Source organism: Berghia stephanieae, chromosome 9 (genome assembly GCF_034508935.2).
Source record: "Berghia stephanieae isolate SIO BIC M18660-M18661 chromosome 9, UCSD_Bste_1.3, whole genome shotgun sequence".
NCBI lineage: Eukaryota > Metazoa > Mollusca > Gastropoda > Nudibranchia > Aeolidiidae > Berghia > Berghia stephanieae.
Window position 1 is genome coordinate 592097 of NC_088368.1, and position 23997 is coordinate 616093.

Genomic DNA, 23997 nt, shown 5'->3' on the forward strand with positions numbered 1-23997 from the left:
ATCATCATAATCTTTTCCAACAGGGACAATGCTGTTGCTGGCCAGGTACTCATTTTACACCTGAATAAGGTGAGAGAATGTCATAAAAGCCTATTCCAAGGACTGGACTCGACTCCTGCCAAAAGCAGAACCCATCAAAAAGTAATGAATAAACTACAAGGCCGATACTTACGATGGAGTTGCTGATTTTCTCTTTAAAGCTTCTGACAGTCATCTGGTGATAGAAGGTCAAAGATCACGTTAGACTGCAGTCACTCAACTCTCTCTCTCTCTCTCTCTCTCTCTCTCTCTCTCTCTCTCTCTCTCTCTCTCTCTCTCTCTCTCTCTCTCACATTTATCAATTTAAAGAAACAAGATAGTGAAATGAGTTGAAAACAAATTTTTAAAACATGCAAAGTGTAAAGGCTAAATAGACTAGAGAGAAAGAGATGGCACCTGTTCAGGGACAGAGAATGATCTATTCTGTCCATCCAACGTCTTCACTGTGATGTCGATGAGAGCCATCTTGTTGTGTCTTGATTAAAGCTGTTCTATCATCCGTAAGGTCAAGGTCAAACAGCAAGAATCACTTTTGTTACCTAAGTAGAAATAGCCCGAAAGGTTGTTATTTTTCAAAATGAAATAATGAGATTAAGGAAGATTGTTTGTATACAATCATAAATATAGGGCAGGACTAATAATAATAATAATCAATAATAATAATAATAATAATAATAATAATAATAATAATAATAAATAATAATAATAACAACAACTAAATCAATATTAATAATAATAATAATAATAATAATAAAAATAATAATAATAATAATAATAATAATAATAATAATAATAATAATAATAATAATAATAATAATAATAATAATAATAATAATAGGCTGTCATTATCCCCAGACACCTGTCTGGGGATAGCCAAATTTCGTTATCCCCAGACACATATTTGCAACTTTAAACAATTATAATATACACATTCCAGAATATGGAATGTTTCCGAATGCACATAAAAATAAGGAAAGTTAATAAAATATCTATAAAAACATAAAATTAACCAACATTAAATCAGTTGTTACTACAAATACACAATATGCGTCTACTTCGAAGTAGGTGTCATGGCCGAATGGTTTAGTCGTCTGCCCTGGAAGTTTTACCAGAATCGAAGTTGTGGGTTCGAATCCTGGTTCCGCCATTTTTTTTTAAAATTCCGTCTTCTTTTCACAGAACGTTGCAAGGGATAAATGTCCCATCCATCCTCCTCCCCCCCCCCTACCTTTTTTCTTTTTGTGCGAGTCTATTCTTTTCTCCTTTTTGTTTGACCTTTTGTTCCGTTTCTGAGCATGAATTTCTTAAAATTTTTTTTTTTTTTTTTTAAATAGTTGGTTTTTTTTTCTCCTCTCTCTGACCATTTGGTCGCTCTCTGAATATTTGTTTGTTTGTTTTTTAATTATTTATCCTTTTTGAGATAGGAGTTGGGACAAATATGACAATTTGCTAGAAACTAGAAAGGAACTAAGAGAGAGAGAGAGAGAGAGAGAGAGAGAGAGAGAGAGAGAGAGAGAGAGAGAGAGAGAGAGAGAGAGAGAGAGAGAGAGAGAAGAGAAGAGAGAGTTTTTAAAAAAAAAAAGAGGTGGGGGGAGTATGGATGGGACATTTTTCCCTTGCACCGTTCTGTAAAAAGAAGACGGAATGTTAAAAAAAAAAAAATAGTGGCGGAACCAGGATTTGAACCCGCAACGTCGATTCTGGTAAAACTTCCAGGGCAGATGACTAAACCATTCGGCCATGACACCCACTTCAAAGTCGACGCATATTGTGTATATGTAGTAACAACTGATTTAATGTTGGTTGATTTTATGTTTTTTAGATATTTTATTAACTTTCCTTAATTCTTTTTTTTTTAACTCTCTCTCTCTCTCTCCCTCTCTCTTGGTTCCTTTCTAGTTTCTAGCAAATTGTCATATTCGTCCCCACTCCGATCTCAAAAAGTGTCTAAAAAGTATAAATAATTAAAAAGCAAACAAACAGAAATATTCAGAGAGCGACCAAATGGTCAGATAGAGGAGAAAAAAACAAACAATAATTTAAAAAAAACCAACAATTTTTAGAAATTCATGCTCAGAAACGGAACAAAAGGCCAAACAAAAAGGGGAAAATAATAGACTCGCACAAAAAAAAAAACCCAACAAAGTGGCGGAACCAGGATTCGAACCCACAACGTCGATTCTGGTAAAACTTCCAGGGCAGACGACTAAACCATTCGGCCATGACACCCACTTCGAAGTCGACGCATATTGTGTATAGGTAGTAACAACTGATTTAATATTGGTTAATTTTATGTTTTTATAGATATTTTATTAACTTTCCTTATTTCTATGTGCATTTGGAAACATTCCATATTCTGGAATGTGGATAATTGTTTAGGTTAATGGAGCGGAGTTTCAAATATATGTCTGGGGATAACGAATTTTGGTTTTGAATGAAAATCACAGCGATAATAATAATGACAGCCTTACTGATAGGCACTTGCAAGAATTTTTCAAAATAGTGATATCGGTATTAATTTAGCGTAGAAAAATAAAGGGGAGTGAAACATTTACTAAAGTGAAAAAATTATTGCTCTATCTCAACTAGTTAAAAAGTTATGACCTTTTATGTGGTGAAAAATCTCTATAGAAGCTTAATAGGAAAATATGTGACCAAAACACAGCAACCCAATGGATAATCAAGTATAATTCAGAAACGGCTTCAGATACAACTTTGAAATTTTTACATGTGGTAATTCAACATCTCTGTAATACACTGCAAACAGAAAAATAATTATTTATTGAGAGAGAAAGGTAAAGTTTAGAGCTGAAACAGCTGAAATCAAGGAAAAATAGATCACGACATGCAAATGAATGACCTATTGGAATTTTGGAAAAGTCGACAATTAAATATTTATTCACATGTAGATAGACCAAATACACCACTGAATCGGCGTCATTTAGTTGTTCACTTTGAACTTTTCAAAATGAAAATAGACCTCATAAAAGCAGAGATATGGACTGATAAATGTTTGAGGTGGTGTATTAGTGTTTAAAATGATCGAAAATAGGTGATTTTAAAAACTTCCGCTCCCCCGTTCCCCTAAATTGGACAGACGTCCGTCAAAGAATGAAAAACGTCAAAATCAACAGTGAAAAATCAATCGGAAAAAAAAGGAAGAGAATTGTAAATTATAAAATGATTGCATGGACATAAAAACGCCAATTAATTGAATAATTTAAAACAAAAATAACTTCCATAAATGGAATATTTTGTAAGATATAAAGATGTAAAGTTTTGATGTGGATTGACGAAGTTATCTCTCAAACCCAGCAGACGACAGGAAGTGAATCAGTATAAGAAAATGGCAGCTTCGGTAAACAATCGAGGCCAATTACTGGTATTTGGGGAGCTCTAACTTTTGAGTGCAAACATATTTTGCTCTGAAATTTTTAGAGAAGCTACTTTAATATGTATCTCAGAAGGACTTTTTTTTATTAAGAAGGACCATCTCTGGTTTAAAAGTTATAAGCGCTTAAACACATATACTCTCTTTACGCAAAGATTTCTCAAAATCATGATATAGGAAGATAATAATATTAGCATCATTGTATGCAGAATTTTATGCCCTTTCCAATGATATAATATACATGCCATTTCATTCCACTGAGAAAGAAGAATGAGCATTTTAAAATCACTCCTAATTTTTTTCCCCTCAAAAACGGAAACAGAAATCCTCGCCTGTTTTCAACTCGCGAGAGCTACTTCTTGCAAGTGCCTATTACTGACTGACTGTTTACAATGATTTTCGAAGTGGAAGATGTAAAGATACTACTAGACCCCAAGCGGAAGAAAATAGCGGAGGACTTGAATAGCGGAAATTTGAGAAGGTTTCGTTTTAGTTAACACTGTAAAGTTTTACGTTTTTGGTGTTTTTTTTTACGGCACGGTCTAGATGGCTAGAAGAGTCATCAGTATCAGTAGCAGTTTAGCAGTGTCGGTGGTCACTGACAACGAATACGTGACGATTTATTGGAAGATGCCCTTCCATTCTCATTTTTCAGATTGTGTGTTTAAACACTATTTCAATGGGCACCTCATTTAATTTTTAGAAAAGAAGAAAATCATAAAAATTAGTAACGATCTTGATTCTAAATTACACCCTACTTATGCTTACACAGACTGGGTTTGATCTCAATGAATCAACAATGAAAAGAAATCAGGAAGGAAGTTGTTATTTTTATTTCGTCACTTTCTCTTCGGGATCCAAGATTTTACAAAAGACGGAAGAGAAGATCGAGAAAGGAAACAATTTTTTTTAATCACAGAGTTAACAATAACAATCTCTCAGGGAGGCCTTCCGAAAGCTCTCACGTTCACGATGCGCAAAGTGAAACAAAATTTCCCATAAGACAAATAAAGAATAAAAGTTTCGCGGCGATGGGGGCTCGAACCAGCGACCTTACTGCTACGACAACTCCGCCTAGCCGGGGAGAGCGTGGCTCTACTGTCTGAGCTATCTACCACCTACTCCACAATCCACAAAAAGTCGTTTCAAACTCTGCTGTTTGTTTGTAGGGGTTTTACAGCACTTGCTACATATCGAGGTCTTGTCAACTGTTTGTTTGTAGGGGTTTTACAGCACTTGCTACAAATCAGGTCATGTCAGCTGTTTGTTTGTAGGGGTTTTAATAATAATAATAACTTGCATATTATGTTATTGCATCGGAAAACTATTTTTTACTTTGTATGAAATCTATTATAAATTTTAGGGTGATCAAGAACGAAACATTTTATCTACCTCTTCCTGATCCTGACTCAAAATTTATAAAAACATGATTTAAAAAAAAAAATAGAGCAATATGGGGAGCTGCAAGGTCTGGGCCGGACGTCCCGCTTGCTGAAAGGAAATTGATGTGCATTTCGAACCCAACACCTCTCATTTCCAGGTGCATTGATCGCCGCGTAATCCTGTCTGACAGAGATTACTGCATATGGCATCTCATGCATTATTGTGTCCATAACAGCACCTTCCCATGGTGTTCCCCGTTTCTACTGAGTTTGTTATGGGTGCGACCGAGTCCCCGGCGGTATAACCTAGCTAGGGAGTAGGTGGGACCCCTTCCTCTTAAGGTGCAGGAGACAGAACCCACCGGTGAGTGGTACACGCTCTGCTCCTCACCCACCCGCATTCTGTAGTGTGGTGTCCTCTGCATGTCCTTACTTTTCTTAATCTACCCCTATAGCTCATACTTGTTCCTAGTGCTGTAACTTTAACACTTCTATACTCCCTCTTTGGTCGGCCTGTGGCCCATGTCTTCTGTGATTGATTGTAATCATGTATCCTTCTTTAAAAAATCGAGATTTTTAGGGGAAAGGGCTGGTATCCCTTTGTTTAAGGCCCACAGAATCTCTCATCGACACAAATGACCCAGGACGTGACGATCCTCTGTTTATGAGATATGGCCCTTTGCAAAAAGAATAACTGAAATAGATAACTGCAAGCCAGGAAACAGTAGGTGGCGGGGAATGGGCGACCGCCAATCATGAAAGAGACTGTGGGAAAGACAGAATGAAGGCTACTTGGCTAAACCCTATAAAAATTAATTATATGAGGAACATGCATCTGCAGCTCAACTCCTGATGTTATGCAGCTGACAAGGAATACAGGTTAGGGTGGGAAGACAGACCAGAGACTCCCCAGCATGCCATGACATTTGGCGCAATATCCACTAGACGTCCTCAAAGCGCTTTGCAAGGGGCCCTAAGCCAACAGCAATACTAAACACGAAGGACGAGACATGACGCCTGTCAGGCGATTACAATTTTTTTCCAACAAAGACAACGAATGGCCATGTACTCATTTTACATCTGAGTACGGTGAGAAAATGTGAGTAAAGAGCCTTTTCCAAGGACTCAACTCTGTGCAACTCAGAGCGGGTCTCGAAACCTGGGCCTTCCGATTTGAAAGCGAGAGTCATACCACTAGATCCCATCACAGAACAGGGAGGGGCACTGTTCTGTCGGCCACAAAGCCTCACTATTAATTAAAATTGATTTCTAATTTCAACAATTTTTGGAGTAAACACATAGTTCTTGGTATCAAACCTATTGTAAATTTGACGCTGATCACGAAACCTACGTGAAAACAGCGAAAATACGAAGAAAAAATGTCCACTTTTTATACTGCCACGCCCCCGATCGTCTCGAAAAATATCTCACCGTGTCTGGGCTAAAATAATCTGCGACTGACGTAGGGATCGGGTCACAGCGACCCAGACTTGCCTGTCCCTCGATCGTCCCTGGATGAGATCTGTGCGTGTATGGGCCCTCTTAAGCAAGCGACCGACCGTCCCTCCGCTTGTCACCCAGGTATTTGGTCATACACATTGCGATTTCCTGACGATTTACTTCAGCCGTGCCTGTCACTGGTTGAAAACTGAACGTGTATGAAGCCTTTATGAGGAATTGATTCAAATGTTGTTTGTTTGTTTTTAAGGGTTTTACGGCACTTGCAACACATAAAGGTCATATCAGCGCCAGTAAAAAGGAAGAAAATGGGATAGTAAAAAGTTCTTGAATTACAATTCAAGCACCCAAGAAAAGGTAAGACAAAGGGGAATCGGTTCAAATAAGAAACAGGTGTAGATTCCAAAAGCACACGAGCAAAGTACTTAGTTTGAGATCGCTAAAAGTCTCATCCAGACACAAGTACAGGTCCCCACTAAGAGGAATACACTCAAATGTTTTACAAATTGTATACACAATATAAAGAAAACATAATACAATGCATAACAGAGATGATTTACAAGGAAAATAATATCATCTCCCAAAACTAACTAGACTATACATTTGAAAGTTTCCCTCTCAGCTAGAGTATCCGGCCAAGGCCAGGACAAAACCAAGTAATCTCATTCCAAGCCAAAGACAGAATGCAATCGGAAAACAGATATTGGGAGGTGGAAGACGTACTGTGTACAGTAAGGGAACTCCACCAAAGATGTGTGTGTGTGTGTGTGTGTGTGTGTGTGTGTGTGTGTGTGTGTTTTCATTACTGCTTACAGAGTTGTGTCCCATTGACATAGGACGAATCATTCTGCCTGAATAAGGAGAGTTGATGACAGGTCTATCTGCAGCAATTGCCTACATAGTTAAAAGGGAATGTGAATGACAAAATACAAAGGCAAAAGCTCTTCTTTCCAAATCAACCGGCAAGCGCCATTTTTATTTTATTTCTTGCTTATTTTGGACGAATAAACCAAGGGACATAACTACAAACATATGACAACAGGTAAAATAGTAGACTCTCTCTCTCTCTCTCTCTCTCTCTCTCTCTCTCTCTCTCTCTCTCTCGTCATGATTTTCTACAATAATATTGTCAGTGGTTATGACGTCAGAGGTTTTCAAGAAATCCAAATAAATACAATAAATTGTGGTTTGAAATTGGATCTTTTAAAACAAGATTCGATCAAAAAGACCAACGTGTACTTCTATTCAGTTCTGATAATCCAAGTTGTAATGGGCTCATTGTTTTCATTGATATACTCTCACATTTTCCACGACAACAAAATGAAATCGGCCCCTGATTGCGTCAGGATGTCAGACCTGCTAATGTGTGCACATAGAAGAAACACGACAGACACCATTGGCAGTATTACGACCAAAGGTCAAGGTCGTTTCTTTCACCTGGCTGAAATGAACATTTACAAAATATATATATACGGTATTTTAAAATCCAAATATAAATAAAATCATCCCGACCATTTCAAATGTAAAACAAAAAACAGCGACAAAGACCAGACTGTGGCGTCGACTAGGAAAGATTAAATGCACAAAAGTATAATATCATCATTACCATTATCATCACCACTACTACCATCATCATCATTATCATCAACACCATCATCATCACCACCACTACTACCATCATCATCACCACTACCATCATCATTATCAACATCAACACCACCACCACCGCCATCCAATTCACCACCACCACTACCATCATCATTATCAACACCATCATCAACACCACCACCGCCGTCAGCATCATCAACTTCAACATCATCATCATCACCACCACCATCAGTATGTTTTTTTTTGTTTGTTTGTTTTTAAGGGTTTTAAGGCGTTTGCAACACAAAAAGGTCATATCAGCGCCAGTAAAAAGGAAGAAAATGGGAAAGTAAAGCGTTCTAGAATTACGATTAAAGCACCCAAGAAAAGGTAAGACAAAGGGGAATTGGTCCAAATAGGAAACAGATGTAGATTCCAAGAGCACACTATCAAAGTACTTAGTTTGAGATCACCTATAAGTCTCATCCAGACACAAGCACAGGTCCCCTCTAAGAGGGATACACTCAAATGTTTACAAATCATATGTTATATATATAAAACAAAAACAAACTAAAAATAATACAATGCATAACACAGAGCTGATTTACAAAGACAAAAAATATCATCTCCCAAAACTCTAACTTTGCATTTGACTGTTTCCCTCCAAGTCAGGGTATCTGACCAGGGCCAGGATAAAACCAAGTAATCTCATTCCAAAATACAGGGGGATAGAAGATACAATAAGTACCTCCCTGCCCACTATGGGAGGTCAGAAACTCCACCCATCACTATGGGAGGTCAGAAACCCCACCCATCACTATGGGAGGTCAGAAACCCCACCCATCACTATGGGATATCAGGAACTCCACCCATCACTATGGGAGGTCAGGAACCCCATCCATCACTATGGGAGGTCAGAAACCCCACCCATCACTATGGGAAGTCAGGAACCCCACCCATCACTATGGGAGGTCAGGAACCCCACCCATCACTATGGGAGGTCAGGAACCCCACCCATCACTATGGGAGGTCAGGAACCCCACCCATCACAATGGGAGGTCAGGACGCCAGGAAAAGTTAAGACAACAGGCTTAGATAAAAGTAAATAGAAGAGACAGTTATAGACAATAACTATAGAAATAAATACATTTTCTATCATCAACTCCTACTGCTAAAAACAAAATAAAACATAACAGCTATTTGTTAGTTTTTGTTATCTTGTGACAGGGTCAGGTCATTTCATGGTTTCAAGACGCTTGTGGCACTTTTAGAGTATTTCAGCGACAGTAAAAAGGAAGATGACGGAGGACAAGTTGTGGTTCTTAAGATAAAAGCACAAAGAAAACAAATATAAATAAACCGAGACAAATGGACCCGTTTATAAAGGGAACAAAAAAAAAACAAAAACAAAAAAAAAAAGCAAAAAAAAAAAACAAACAAAAATATTTTTTAAAAAATAAATAAAAAATAAAAAATAAAACCAGCCCAAACATCCCAAGCCAACGATTGCAATGGAAAGTTGACATGCCAAGTTATAATTGTAGAACAATACAATATAATATAATGCAATATAGTATATAAATAGTCGTGATGAATGAAAGACATCTTTGTTGAATTCAATAATAATAACAATAATATTTGTTTGTTTGTTTTGTTTTTAAGGGTTTTACGGCGCTTGCAACACATTAAGGTCATATCAGCGCCAGTAAAAAGGAAGAAAATGGGATAGTAAAAAGTTCTAGAAATACAATTAAAGCATCCAAGAAAAAGGTAAGACAAAGGGGAATTGGTTCAAATAGGGAACAGATGTAGATTCCAAGAGCACACTATCAGTGAACTTAGTTTGAGATCACATAAAAGTCTCATCCAGACACAAGCACAGGTCCCTACTAAGAGGAATACACTCAAATGTTAACAAATCAAATATAACATGTAAATAAAACATAATACAGTACATAACAGAGAGATGATTTACAAGGAAAAAAAATATCCTCTCCCAAAGCAATAACTATACATTCGACTGTGTCCCTTTCAGCCAAGGACTCGACCAAAGTCAGGACAAAACCAAGCAATCTCACTCCAAGACAAAGACAGAAAGCATGTTGGAAAGCAGTTATAATGGGATAGAAGACACAGTATGTACCCCCTGTAATAATAATAATAATAATAATATAATAATAATAATAATAATAATATAATAATAATAATAATAATAATAATAATAATATAATAATAATAATAATATCACCATCATCATCATTATCATCAAATAATAATAATAATAATAATAATAATAATAATAATAATAATAATAATAATAATAATAATAATAATAATAATAATAATAATAATAATAATAATAATATAATAATAATAATAATAATAATAATAATAATAATCACCATCATTATCATCAAAATATAATAATAATAATAATAATAATAATAATAATAATAATAATAATAATAATAATAATAACAATAACAATAATAATACTAATAATAATAATAATAATAATAATAATAATAATAATAATAATAATAATAATAATAGTAGTAGTAGTAGTAGTAGTAGTAGTAGTAGTAGTAGTAGTAGTAGTAGTAGTAGTAGTAGTAGTAAACTATGACAATCCAATGACCAATAACCAGGAAACAGATAATTGACACAAAATCCAAAGTGAAAACCGAACTGCCAGAATTTATGGACTGTAAAAAGTTATCAACAAAAATGTAGAACAGCTTCAAAAATAATTGGTTTTAAAACAACCAAACAAGGAAGGTTTCGGGCTCAAAAACCTTCTTCAGCCAAGAACAAAACCAATCAAGACATGAATACATCACTTCGAAATTCAGACAAAACGACATAAAAGTGTTTGGTGTGTCTGGTTATTTCGGCAAGTACCATCTCAAAATCATTTTTTCTATGTTCAACATGCCCTTACAGACACCCAACATGCCCTTGCAGACATCCAACATGCCCTTGCAGACATCCAACGTGCCCTTGAAGACATCCAACATGCCCTTGCAGACATCCAACATGCCCTTGCAGACATCCAACGTGCCCTTACAGACATCCAACGTGCCCTTGCAGACATCCAATGTGCCCTTGTAGTCATCCAATGTGCCCTTGTAGTCATCCAACGTGCCCTTGCAGACATCCAACATGCCCTTGCAGACATACATCCAATGTGCCCTTGCAGACTTGTAGACATCCAACGTGCCCTTGCAGACATCCAACATGCCCTTGCAGACATCCAACGTGCCCTTACAGACATCCAACGTGCCCTTGCAGACATACATCCAATGTGCCCTTGCAGTCATCAAACGTGCCCTTGCAGCCTTGCAGACATCCAACATGCCCTTGCAGACATACATCCAACGTGCTCTTGCAGACATCCAACGTGCCCTTGTAGACATCCAATGTGCCCTTGCAGACATACATCCAACATGCCCTTGCAGACATCCAACATGCACTTGCAGACATACATCCAATGTGCCCTTGCAGACATCCAACGTGCCCTTGCAGACATACATCCAACGCGCCCTTGCAGACATCCAAATAGGCAGACAACACAAGACATGTCAAATACTTTTCTGCTGCCTGCCTGTTTTATGCTTTTATTGTTTTTGTTATAGGCTGAAGAAGGGATTTGAGCCGAAAATATTTTGTGTTTGGAATTTTCAAAGTATTATAATACATATATTCAGTTTTGTTCATTAGAAATGAATTTATATATAATTATCATCACCATGGAGGTGTTTTGAGATTATTGTCATCATGAAATTTTTTGTTTAGAGAAGAAACATTTTTAAAAACTGACTACAAAACAACTCAAAATCAAAGAAACATCAAAAAAAGAATTTTAAAAAAAAACCAAACCAAAAAAAAAACAACAAAAAACAAAAAAAAAAAACAAAAAATCCCCCCCCCCCCCCCCAAATAAAAATCCCTTAATGTTTAAAAATAAGCATTTTAAGTTAAAACCCTTTCAGCCAATACATAAACCCCCCCCCCCCCAAAACCAAATACAAACCAGTGATGTGTACTGTCCTAGTCATCGATAACTCGACATACTGAATCACGATAGTCTGATAAGTTTTTGGTTGGCTGAGGAAGGGTTTGGACACATAACATTCAACCTTTTCACATTTATGGTCCACTGCTGCTGATCCAAATCAGTCAGTTTGGTTGTGAGTTGAGCACTCTACGTATTGAGCTATCCACAACCCCAAAGAAATTCTAAACATGCCTTAAGTGGAGTTAAATAAAGACATGCCTACAATGGACACGTGACTACACATTGGATAAGATGTATGTCAACATAACACATGGGATAAGACATTTGACACATAACACATGGGATAGATGTGTGCCAACATTTGACACATAACACATGGGATAGATGTGTGCCAACATTTGACACATAACACATGGGATAGATGTGTGCCAACATTTGACACATAACACATGGGATAGATGTGTGCCAACATTTGACACATAATAATAATAATAATAATAATAATAATAATAATAATAATAATAATAATAATAATAATAATAATAATAATAATAATAATAATAATAATAAAGTGTTCTTTTATAGTGCTAAACGCCGAAGCCTCAAATATACTTATCAAACCATAAACACACTCGTACCGAGCCAAACAGACACACACACAACAGCCGCACACACTAACTATGCTAGTTTTCCAAAATGAAACTGACATTCAACAAAATGGAATCAAAAAATAAAACGTATAATTTATTCATCAATAAGAAAATGCCTAGGATAAAAATTTCTAGTAAAGATGAGTCTTTAGATTTTTCATAAAACTTTCTACGCTGCCCGAGACCCTTACTGACAAAGGAAGCGAGTTCCAAATGGAAGGTCTTGCTTTATAAAAAGATCTATGACCGAAATTAGTAAGCCGTGTTTTTGGCACTTTTAGTAGCTGGATCTCCGATGACCTAAGCTGGCGAATCGGAGAGGAGGGGACCATAAGTTCTTGAATGTAGCTCGGAGATTGGGAATTTAGTGCGTTGAAAGAAAAAAGGCAATTTTGTATTCGATTCTGGCTCGAACGGGCAGCCAGTGTAGTGTTCTGAGCATAGTTTTTACACTTGTTTTCTCGTTTCGACTAATGCCCAGAACCATTCTGGCCGCCCTGTTATGCACATAACACATGGGATAAGACGTGTGCCAACACTTGACACATAACACATGGGATAAGACGTGTGCCAACACTTGACACATAACACATGGGATAAGATGTGTGCCAACACTTGACACATAACACATGGGATAAGACGTGTGCCAACACTTGACACATAACACGTGGGATAAGATGTGTGCCAACACTTGATACATAACACATGGGATAAGACGTGTGCCAACATTTGACACATAACACATGGGATAAGACGTGTGCAAACACTTGACACATAACACATGGGATAAGACGTGTGCCAACACTTGACACATAACACATGGGATAAGACGTGTGCCAACACTTGACACATAACACATGGGATAAGACGTGTGCCAACATTTGACACATAACACATGGGATAAGACGTGTGCCAACATTTGAACATAACACATGGGATAAGACGTGTGCCAACACTTGACACATAACACATGGGACAAGACGTGTGCCAACACTTGACACATAACACATGGGATAAGACGTGTGCCAACATTTGACACATGGTAAAACATGAGCTAGAGTTGCCTAAATGAGCCAATAAAATGGAGAGTAAAATAGAGGGAGTAAAAATAAGAAAGTCAAATGTTGGTTACTTTGTAATGTATCTTATCCCTGAGACAAAGTTACTCCCTCTATTTGACTCAACTACACACGAGACAAGACGTGTAACAACACTTGCACGTCACTACGACATAGAACTGTGTTTGATATACACATTGGACAAGACGTGTGACAACACTTGCATGTCACTACGACATAGAACTGTGTTTGACATACACATTGGACAAGACGTGTGACAACACTTGCACGTCACTACGACATAGAACTGTGTTTGACATACACACGAGACAAGACTGTGACAACACTCTCACGTCACTACGACATAGAACTGTGTTTGATATACACATTGGACAAGACGTGTGACAACACTTGCACGCCACTACGACATAGAACTGTGTTTGACATACACATTGGACAAGACGTGTGGCAACACTTGCACGTCACTACGACATAGAACTGTGTTTGACATACACATTGGACAAGACGTGTGGCAACACTTGCACGTCACTACAACATAGAACTGTGTTTGACATACACACGAGACAAGACGTGTGACAACACTTGCACGTCACTACGACATAGAACTGTGTTTGACATACACATTGGACAAGACGTGTGACAACGCTTGCACGTCACTACAACATAGAACTGTGTTTGATATACACATTGGACAAGACGTGTGACAACGCTTGCACGTCACTACAACATAGAACTGTGTTTGACATGCACATTGGATAAGGAAAGACAAATCTGAGATTCAATAATATACACGTGATCTGTTTAGCTGCAATGTACGTCATGAGTTGAAAACAGGGTCTTTGGGTCAAAGGTCAAAGGTCATTATCAGATACATTCAATTTTGACAAAGAGATGGAGTCAATGGCGACTCTTTGTATTTCGTGGATTTAGTGAATGGCGTTTCACATGGCAAAATACTTGGCCCATCATTGTTTATGCTATTTATAAATTGAATCATTTTGTAATATAATGGCTGATGACACAAAGATATCCTATCCAATCTGAATCTGGGATTATTGACTTGCCTACAATAATCTAAAGTCTTGTATAATTTCATCAATAGAGTCAAGAAATAAAATGACTTTATGTCAATACCAAACTGCTTGAAACTGTGGACTGGAAAAAATAACTGTCAAAAATGAATGGAAGAGGTTCAGAGAAGAACAAAATAGCAAAGACAAATTACTTTTCTCGGCTAGACTTGGGAGATCTATTCCCCTGTCTATCAGGATTATATGTGGTGTATTACCATTTTATGGTCTCAGTCATGGCTGAAGAAGGGTTTTGAGCCCAAAATGTTCAGTGTTTAGTATTTTAATATTTTTCAAAATGAAGGGGTAATATTCATTTTTGTAGATAGTTTTATAAATTACATTGACTGACTTCAAACAAATCAGAAACTTTCATTCATTGAAAGTTGATGGTCAAATTATGGAGGAACTCATTTCCTCTGGAGGACATCCAGTCATTGGAACAAATTAAAGATTTGAAACCAACAGTTGTATTTGAATTCATTGAAGATTGTTGTTGACGAGACGAGACGAGACGTTGTCTCATACAATAGAAAAGATAGTGTTGTTGACGAGACGTTCTCTCATACAACATAAAATAGAAAAGATAGTGTTGTTGATGAGACGTCTCTCATACAACATAAAATAGAAAAGATAGTGTTGTTGACGAGACGTTCTCTCATAAAGCATAAAATAGAAAAGATAGTGTTGTTGACGAGACGTTCTCTCATAAAGCATAAAATAGAAAAGATAGGGTTTAAAAAAAATCAAAGTTCAAGTTTCAACCAGCAATCCAAGAAATTGATAAATGAAGAAGTTTGACTAGAGAAAAAGTCTTTATCCACCGTGACTATGTTCTAGCTAATCGTCATCTCAGTATTGAGTAGGGTGCCATTCTGTTAAAAGTAATATAAACATATATGAATATAACTGCTATGTGGTCTAGTGGTATGACACTCGCTTTCGGATCGGAAGGTCCTGGGTTCGAGCCTCGTGCTCGCGCATAGTTGAGTCCTTGGAAAAGGCTCTTTACTCACATTCTCTCACCGTACTCAGGTGTAAAATGAGTACCTGGCCATTAACAGCGTTGTCATTGTCTGAAAAATTGTAATATTGCCTAACAGGCGTCATATTCCGTCCTACATGTTAAATGTTGCTGTTGACCAGGGACCCCTTGTAAAGCACTTGAGCACATTTAGTGGATATTGCGCTAGATAACGCTCAATTTTTTTAAAATTAAAATTTTTTATTTCTTTATTAACAGCTTCAAAAAGGAACAAACTGCCAAACATGGAACGTGTTGGGCCCAAAACCCTTCTTCGGCCAATAATGAAAATATTTAAAAACCAGACAGATTCCAGAAAACTTGTGTTTGGTATTTTGTTCTTTTCATTCATTTTTGGTTTACATTCCACAGCTTCTAGCAGCTTAGTCTCTCTTTGACTTATGATAGAATTCCAATTCCAGCCTACTGCCCTCTAAAGCTGTCATTACCATTGGCAATCTGAAATAACACATTACCATTGGCAATCGGAAATAACCCATTACCATTGGCAATCTGAAATAACCCATTACCATTGGCAATCTGAAATAACACATTACCATTGGCAATCGGAAATAACACATTACCATTGGCAATCTGAAATAACACATTACCATTGGCAATCTGAAATAACACATTACCATTGGCAATCTGAAATAACCCATTACCATTGGCAATCTGAAATAACACATTACCATTGGCAATCTGAAATAACACATTACCATTGGCAATCTGAAATAACCCATTACCATTGGCAATCTGAAATAACCCATTACCATTGGCAATCTGAAATAACACATTACCATTGGCAATCAGAAATAACACATTACCATTGGCAATCTGAAATAACACATTACCATTGGCAATCTGAAATAACACATTACCATTGGCAATCTGAAATAACCCATTACCATTGGCAATCTGAAATAACACATTACCATTGGCAATCTGAAATAACACATTACCAATGGCAATCTGAAATAACACACAGTGAAACTTGTGGCTAAAAAACTCGTCGTCCAAATATGGATAGATTCAAATGACCTTCACCTTAGTCAAAACTTGGAGGCGTCCCAGGTTTGAGAGTCTGACAAGATGAGGGTTATTTGAAGCGATCGGTCTTTGAAGGACGAGTTTTCTGGCCAAAATTTTAAATATATAAATATAGTAGGATACGGTAGATTTGTCTTATGAGATTGGTGTACTTAAAGGTTAAAGGCATTTCACTCTAAGCTTTGATAGCATACTTGATGGGAGTATCATTAACAGTAAAGATAAAAGAATAATAATAATAATAATAATAATAATAATAATAATAATAATAATAATAATAATAATAATAATAATAATAATAATAATAATAATAAAAATCCGGTCTGGAGCAAATGTTCCGAGTGAAGGGCAACTTCTGTCAAATTTCAGGTGAGGTCAAATTGATATACCCCCCCCCCCCCCCCCCCCCCAATCACACCTATCACTCCCTACCACATACATTCACATCCTACATCATACATCCGCATACAAACTACCACTACAATAACTACCATTATGTTTTGAAGCTCGACTTCATTTGAAATAAAGGGACTTTGGGACGGCATTATGTTTACATATAACATAGTTCTAGTTGGTTCTCTATTCCTATTATCTCAATTCCCGTTTCTCGTATGCGAAGATTCGTCTTTTTGGCATTAAAATTCCTCTGAGTGGATGTGTGAAATTCCTGTGAGCCAAGTTTTAATAAAAACAATAATATTTATAGCAATAATAATAATACAAAAATAATAAGTTTACTTAAAGAGTACCTTTCATTGAAGTCTCAAAGCGTTTACATATGATATCGATATTGTAGATAAATTACGCACAATTTACTAAGGGATGAGCATCACAAGCTGACACCCACTCCCCTACGCATTCGAACACACAGTACGGGTTGCCTGTTCAGCATCCTACATTAGACTGACACCCCATTAAGGGCAAGAGTCAGACACTCAATTCCATCAACATATCACACCACACAAGCCATTTGTGGTTGGATTAAAATTGGTGGCTTGTCCCAGACAAATCACACACCAAGCCATTTGTGGTTGGATTAAAATTGGTGGCTTGTCCCAGACAAATCACACAACAAGCCATTTGTGGTTGGATTAAAATTGGTGGCTTGTCCCAGACAAATCACACAAGTCATTTTTGGTTGGATTAAAATTGGTGGCTTGTCCCAGACAAATCACACAACAAGCCATTTGTGGTTGGATTAAAATTGGTGGCTTGTCCCAGCAAATCACACAACAAGCCATTTGTGGTTGGATTAAAATTGGTGGCTTATCACAGCAAATCACAATTACAGAATGATAACTTAAATTCTATTTTTTTAAAACAGCTGGTATGGACATTTCAGGTTTCCCCTGTGTCAACAAAACATGATGAGAGTCTCTGTGTAGCTGTAGGCCTTATAGGGTGACACTTGCCATTGGACTGGATGGTCCAGGGTTCAAATCCCGCTCTGAGCGATGCATAGTTGAGTCCTAGTAAAAGACTCTTTACTCATATGATTAGTTATTCATATTCAACCAGAATACGATGAGATATTGTGAGTAAAGAGTCTTTTCCAAGAACTCAACTGTGTGCTGCTCAAAGTGGGACTTGGACCCTGGCCCTTCTAGTCCAAATGCCAGTGTCATACCACCAGACCACATGGGAATGAAATACATCTCACATGTATATTTCCGTGAAGTCACCATTTGTTGTGATCGGAGCATTTCGAAATTTCCATTTCTTTGGACAATGGCCCCACAGTTGAAATGTCAGTCTAGGCCATATCATGGCATGGATGGGGTCCTAATCGACAACACCTACCATATCTGTTTATCTATTCTCTAACGCAGTGTGAAGTGTTGCCATGTTGTACAATTAATCAAACTGTTGACCCATCTGGCCTCCAATTCTGGCAGGTATTTTTCATTGGGTTTATTTGGACATTTGGATTATGCTGTACAACGCAATCAAAGAAAACACCACGCCAATCAAACAAGTCACTGGTTACTATTTTAAGGCAGAGACTTGACCTTTGAACTTTTTTGGAGGCGAAAGAGGTTTACAAAGCATTGGATTTCATGAAGGGAATAAATATTTCAAAACTTTTCACAGAATTAAAAAATGTGTGTGATTATGAGTTCACAACTTCTTTGGCACATATTTCTGGGTCAACCCTAATAAAACAAGGCCCGACTGACATGGGCCTGCGCCCAATGAGGATGCCGCTGAAATACAACCAGACCATTGGTTTCTTCAGCGCCAACCATACAGAACAATAACCCACAGCAGCCAACTTTTCAAAGATCTCTGACATGTGCTACTGTCCATGACTCAAAATGGCCATATGTTAAGACTAGTAAAAAATAACTCTAGATTGAAATAGATGAGTTAAAACAAACTGTTACTGAAAGTCAGTGGCTATGCCAAACTTGTCCAGTATTCGCTCCAAGTCTTAAATATCTGGTCCGGATGTCTAACTTTTATTTTTTATATCGGGACAGTTGGCTGCTATGATAGGCAGACTAGATTAATGTTCATCCCTCTCCCCTGCCCACCCTCATCTTGTATCACAATCAATGTTCCCCCCCCCCCCCACCCCCTCACAACCCCCTGTTACCTACAACACCTTTTAGGACAAGGTGTGACATTCCTCCGGATGACAAAATGGTAATACAGTCCAAGGATAAGGGTCGTACTGACCACGTAAAAAACTGCACACATACTCAGGTCAAGGTTATTGAAGACGAGACCTGCACCTTTTCCACTCGCTCTGTACGCATAGAAACTGTTTCCAATCAAAGTCGAATTCGAAGGCCAACTCACCCCCACCCTGTGCCCCATCTCTGACAAATGTTTGTTCGCCATCTTGACCTTTGACCCTGACTCCTTCAAACCTATATCAACCTTCAACTCTGACCCCCGGGAAATCGTCCTTCCCTTGTCTTTCACAGAACGACCACTAGCATCTCCTTTGGCCAATTCTGGACTGATGTAGATACTTTTCTCTGTGTAAAACGAAATCAGAAATTTCAAAACGAGTTCCGTATTCCAAATGGGCTGGGAATCATTTGTCTCCTCAGAAGAGTGACATTTTGGGCATAGAGACGCGGGTGGGAACTGAACTTTGGGAAATATCTTGTCCTCTGTCTCATCCCCCTTGAGTCGTTTATTGACTTTATTGTGTGCAGACCAAAACCAGAGTACAGCCCCCTTGTTGTCTTTAATGTCACGCTCCATCGTGACGGCCATGTCTAAAAAGTTTTTGACGCATTCGCTACATCCAAAGAAATGTTGCATATAACCACGGATGGCCAGCGGAACTTCTTGGGGATTGACAGATCCTACGGAAGAGAAAAACAGTTGCAATGAGGATAGAAATATGAACAGAGGTGTGTGTGTGTGTCGAGTAACTCAGTGCTGGACAAAGCAGAAAAAAAATTACAACCCCCCCCCCTCACACACACACAAAATCAACCTGCCGTAACCGGGGATCAAACCTGACACCTTTTGATTACCAGTCAGATGTGTCACAATAAAAATACAGAGGTTACCCGATAGTTAGGGCATTTTAAAACCTTACATCTTTCACAAGGGAAAACATATCCGTTTTGAACCCTTTACCTGTGAACTTGTACGCTGTGAAGAATATAAGCTTTAAATTGTCCTAAACGGCGCTTGCAACACATTTAGGTCATATCAGCGCCAGTAAAAAGGAGGAAAATGGGATAGTCAAAAGTTCTAGAATTAGAATTAAAGCACCCCAGAAAAAGGAAGACAAAGGAGAATTGGTTCAAATAGGGAAAATGTAGATTCCAAGAGCACACTATCGGTGTACTTAGTTTGAGATCATCTAAATGTATCATCCTGACACAAGTAAAAATTCCCCACTAAGAGAAACACACTCAATTGTTTACAAATCATATATAAGTGAAACAAAAAATAATACAATACATAACTGAGTGATGATTTACAAGACAAAAAATATTATCTCCCAAAACTCTAAGTATACATTGACTGTTTCCCTCCCAGCCAGGGTATCCGACCAGGGCAATACAAAACCAAGTCAAAGATAGAAAACATGTTGGAAAACAGATATAGGGGATAGAAGATACATTAAGTGCCTCCCTACTTACAATGGGATAGTAGTGAGCACCCTGAAATGGGGATTCCCATAACATAAATAGCTCATATCAGTTTACATTGGTGTTTACGTCCCTTTAACCATACGAGGTCAGTATTGCAGGTTTGATAACTCAAATTGTTTTGGTCTCGTTGTCGTAATGGATATTCTCATTGTCGTAATGGATATACTCTCAAACCAAAACAAGATAGTGACCAATACAACTGTGTTAATTAAATAAATAAAATAAAATTCCCTTTATTCACCCATAGGGGAAATTTGTCTCTAGGGTCTATTTTAAGGGAAGACTGGAATAACCCAGGCGTCAGCCGCAGTGCAGCACCGCCAATTGACCTAGGGCGAGGTGACTTGCTCAAGGCCACACAGCGGAGTGGTGGGTGATCGAACTCGGTACCTTTCCAGTACGAAGCAAAGACCGCAACGCTGAGTCATGCTGCCCCCATAAATCAAGCCCATAATTGCGTTTGCTTATCAGACCTGTATGTCGGCATGATCTAATCCGATGTCTACTTACTGGGACTGTGTCCTTGCTGTGTGAGGGCACTGACGGTAAGGACGTGGAACAGAGTCCACATAGAACACGGGTAACCACGGTAACGGGGCTCGCTTCCTTCACAACTATCCCACTTGATGACCCCTGGCAGGAACATTGTGGAATTCTGGGAGACGGGATTCATACCAATCATTCAGACACTTGTTGACAAAACTCTAAAAGAGAATTTGATTTTTAAATGAGAGACGTTTGCCGTCCCTTTGCCAGTTTAGTTTTACATCTTTTTACACTTACACACACACACACACACACACACTCACACACACTCACACACACTCACACATACACACACAAATATGGATATTGACTTTAAAGTAAAAGAGATACTTTAAAAAACATATATTATATGAATAAATAAATATGAATAATTAACCAAAAACTAAATAGAGTATTGCATATAAATATTCATACATACGTAAATAAATAAACACACCTATAAATCATAACTGATAAAAGGAAAGAAAAATTATGTGGCACTGATTAATATACTAATAACCCGTACCCATAATAAGGGATATAAATGATCAATAAAATAAATTGTTATGTTGGGGTATGCATCTTACAGACATCTGTGTTAATAACCCTGGTACCCTCATAGATAGAGGGGGATAAGATAGTACTCAATACAATATACATTGGTTGTGTGTGGTGTGTAGTGCATCTTACAGACATCTGTGTTTACAATAACCCTGGTACCTTCATAGATAGAGGGGGATAAGATAGTACTCAATACAATATACATTGGTTGTGTGTGGTGTGTGGTGCATCTTACAGACATCTGTGTTTACAATAACCCTGGTACCCTCATAGATAGAGAAGGATAAGATAGTACTCAATACAATATACATTGGTTGTGTGTGGTGTGTGGTGCATCTTACAGACATCTGTGTTTACAATAACCCTGGTACCTTCATAGATAGAGGAGGATAAGATAGTCCTCAATACAATATACATTGGTTGTGTGTGTGTGTGTGCATCTTACAGACATCTGTGTTTACAATAACCCTGGTACCCTCATAGATAGAGGAGGATAAGATAGTACCTCAATACAATATACATTGGTTGTGTGTGGTGTGTAGTGCATGTTACAGACATCTGTGTTTACAATAACCCGTGTACCCTCATAGATAGAGGGGATAAGATAGTACTCAATACAATATACATTGGTTGTGTGTAGTGTGTAGTGCATTTACAGACATCTGTGTTTACAATAACCCTGGTACCTTCATAGATAGAGGGGATAAGATAGTACTCAATACAATATACATTGGTTGTGTGTGGTGTGTGGTGCATCTTACAGACATCTGTGTTTACAATAACCCTGGTACCCTCATAGATAGATGAGGATAAGATAGTACTCAATACAATATACATTGGTTGTGTGTGGTGTGTAGTGCATCTTACAGACATCTGTGTTTACAATAACCCTGGTACCCTCATAGATAGAGAGGATAAGATAGTACTCAATACAATATACATTGGTTGTGTGTAGTGTGTAGTGTATCTTACAGACATCTGTGTTTACAATAACCCTGGTACCCTCATAGATAGAGGAGGATAAGATAGTACTCAATACAATATACATTGGTTGTGTGTAGTGTGTAGTGCATCTTACAGACATCTGTGTTTACAATAACCCTGGTACCTTCATAGTAAAGGAGGATAAGATAGTACTCAATACAATATACATTGGTTGTGTGTAGTGTGTAGTGCATCTTACAGACATCTGTGTTTACAATAACCCTGGTACCCTCATAGATAGAGGAGGATAAGATAGTACTCAATACAATATACATTGGTTGTGTGTAGTGTGTGGTGTATCTTACAGACATCTGTGTTTACAATAACCCTGGTACCTTCATAGATAGAGGGGGATAAGATAGCACTCAATACAATATACATTGGTTGTGTGTAGTGCATCTTACAGACATCTGTGTTTACAATATCTGGGATCAGTTTTAATTTTAGTGACGGATCTACAAGATTTACCTCCATAAATCTTATATCATTTTAATTGTTATCATCTTGTGCATAGGACTAAAGTTTTATAGTTTTTTTAACGTCAATTCTTTCATAGCCATAATTGTATTCACTGTGCTTGCTAATTTTAGTATTTCTATTTTTGTGATCAATTCCATATAGGCAGTCATGGTGGCAAAAGAAAACAGAGGAAAATTAGTGTTCAGCGAGGACAACACCTAAATACAGTTCACCAGGACCTGCACCAACACCTGTAAACATTATGACCTACAGCAATACAAAGGCGAAAACCAAACTCAGACAAACCAGGCAAGAACTACTCAAGAAATGTCCATCTATAACTGTAATTCCAGGCAAGAACTACTCAAGAAATGTCCATCTATAACTGTAATTCCAGGCAAGAACTACTCAAGAAATGTCCATCTATAACTGTAATTCCAGGCAAGAACTACTCAAGAAATGTCCACCTCCAACTGTAATTCCAGGCAAGAACTACTCAAGAAATGTCCACCTCCAACTGTAATTCCAGGCAAGAACTACTCAAGAAATGTCCACCTCCAACTGTAATTCCAGGCAAGAACTACTCAAGAAATGTC

General features: G+C 37.6%; 3 protein-coding genes across 3 annotated transcripts in view; 1 reads left to right on the top strand and 2 right to left on the bottom strand.

Moving 5' to 3' along the window:
- LOC144979425 (uncharacterized) overlaps window positions 1-4271 on the bottom strand; it is a 75860-nt gene extending 71589 nt beyond the window's left edge. The window contains exons 1-3 of the mRNA XM_078926068.1: window positions 4199-4271; window positions 436-578; window positions 173-214 (exon numbers count right to left, since the gene is read on the bottom strand). Of these exons, the coding sequence (XP_078782194.1) occupies window positions 173-214; window positions 436-504 (111 nt within the window). The 5' untranslated portion in view covers window positions 505-578; window positions 4199-4271. The remainder of the gene's footprint in view (window positions 1-172; window positions 215-435; window positions 579-4198) is intronic.
- LOC144979431 (uncharacterized) overlaps window positions 1-23997 on the top strand; it is a 198183-nt gene that overhangs the window by 126359 nt on the left and 47827 nt on the right. The window lies entirely within an intron of this gene.
- Window positions 19341-23997, bottom strand: part of LOC144979424 (sulfhydryl oxidase 1-like) — a 35267-nt gene continuing 30610 nt past the window's right edge. Inside the window, exons 9-10 of the mRNA XM_078926067.1 lie at window positions 21383-21527; window positions 19341-20068 (exon numbers count right to left, since the gene is read on the bottom strand). Of these exons, the coding sequence (XP_078782193.1) occupies window positions 19341-20068; window positions 21383-21527 (873 nt within the window). The remainder of the gene's footprint in view (window positions 20069-21382; window positions 21528-23997) is intronic.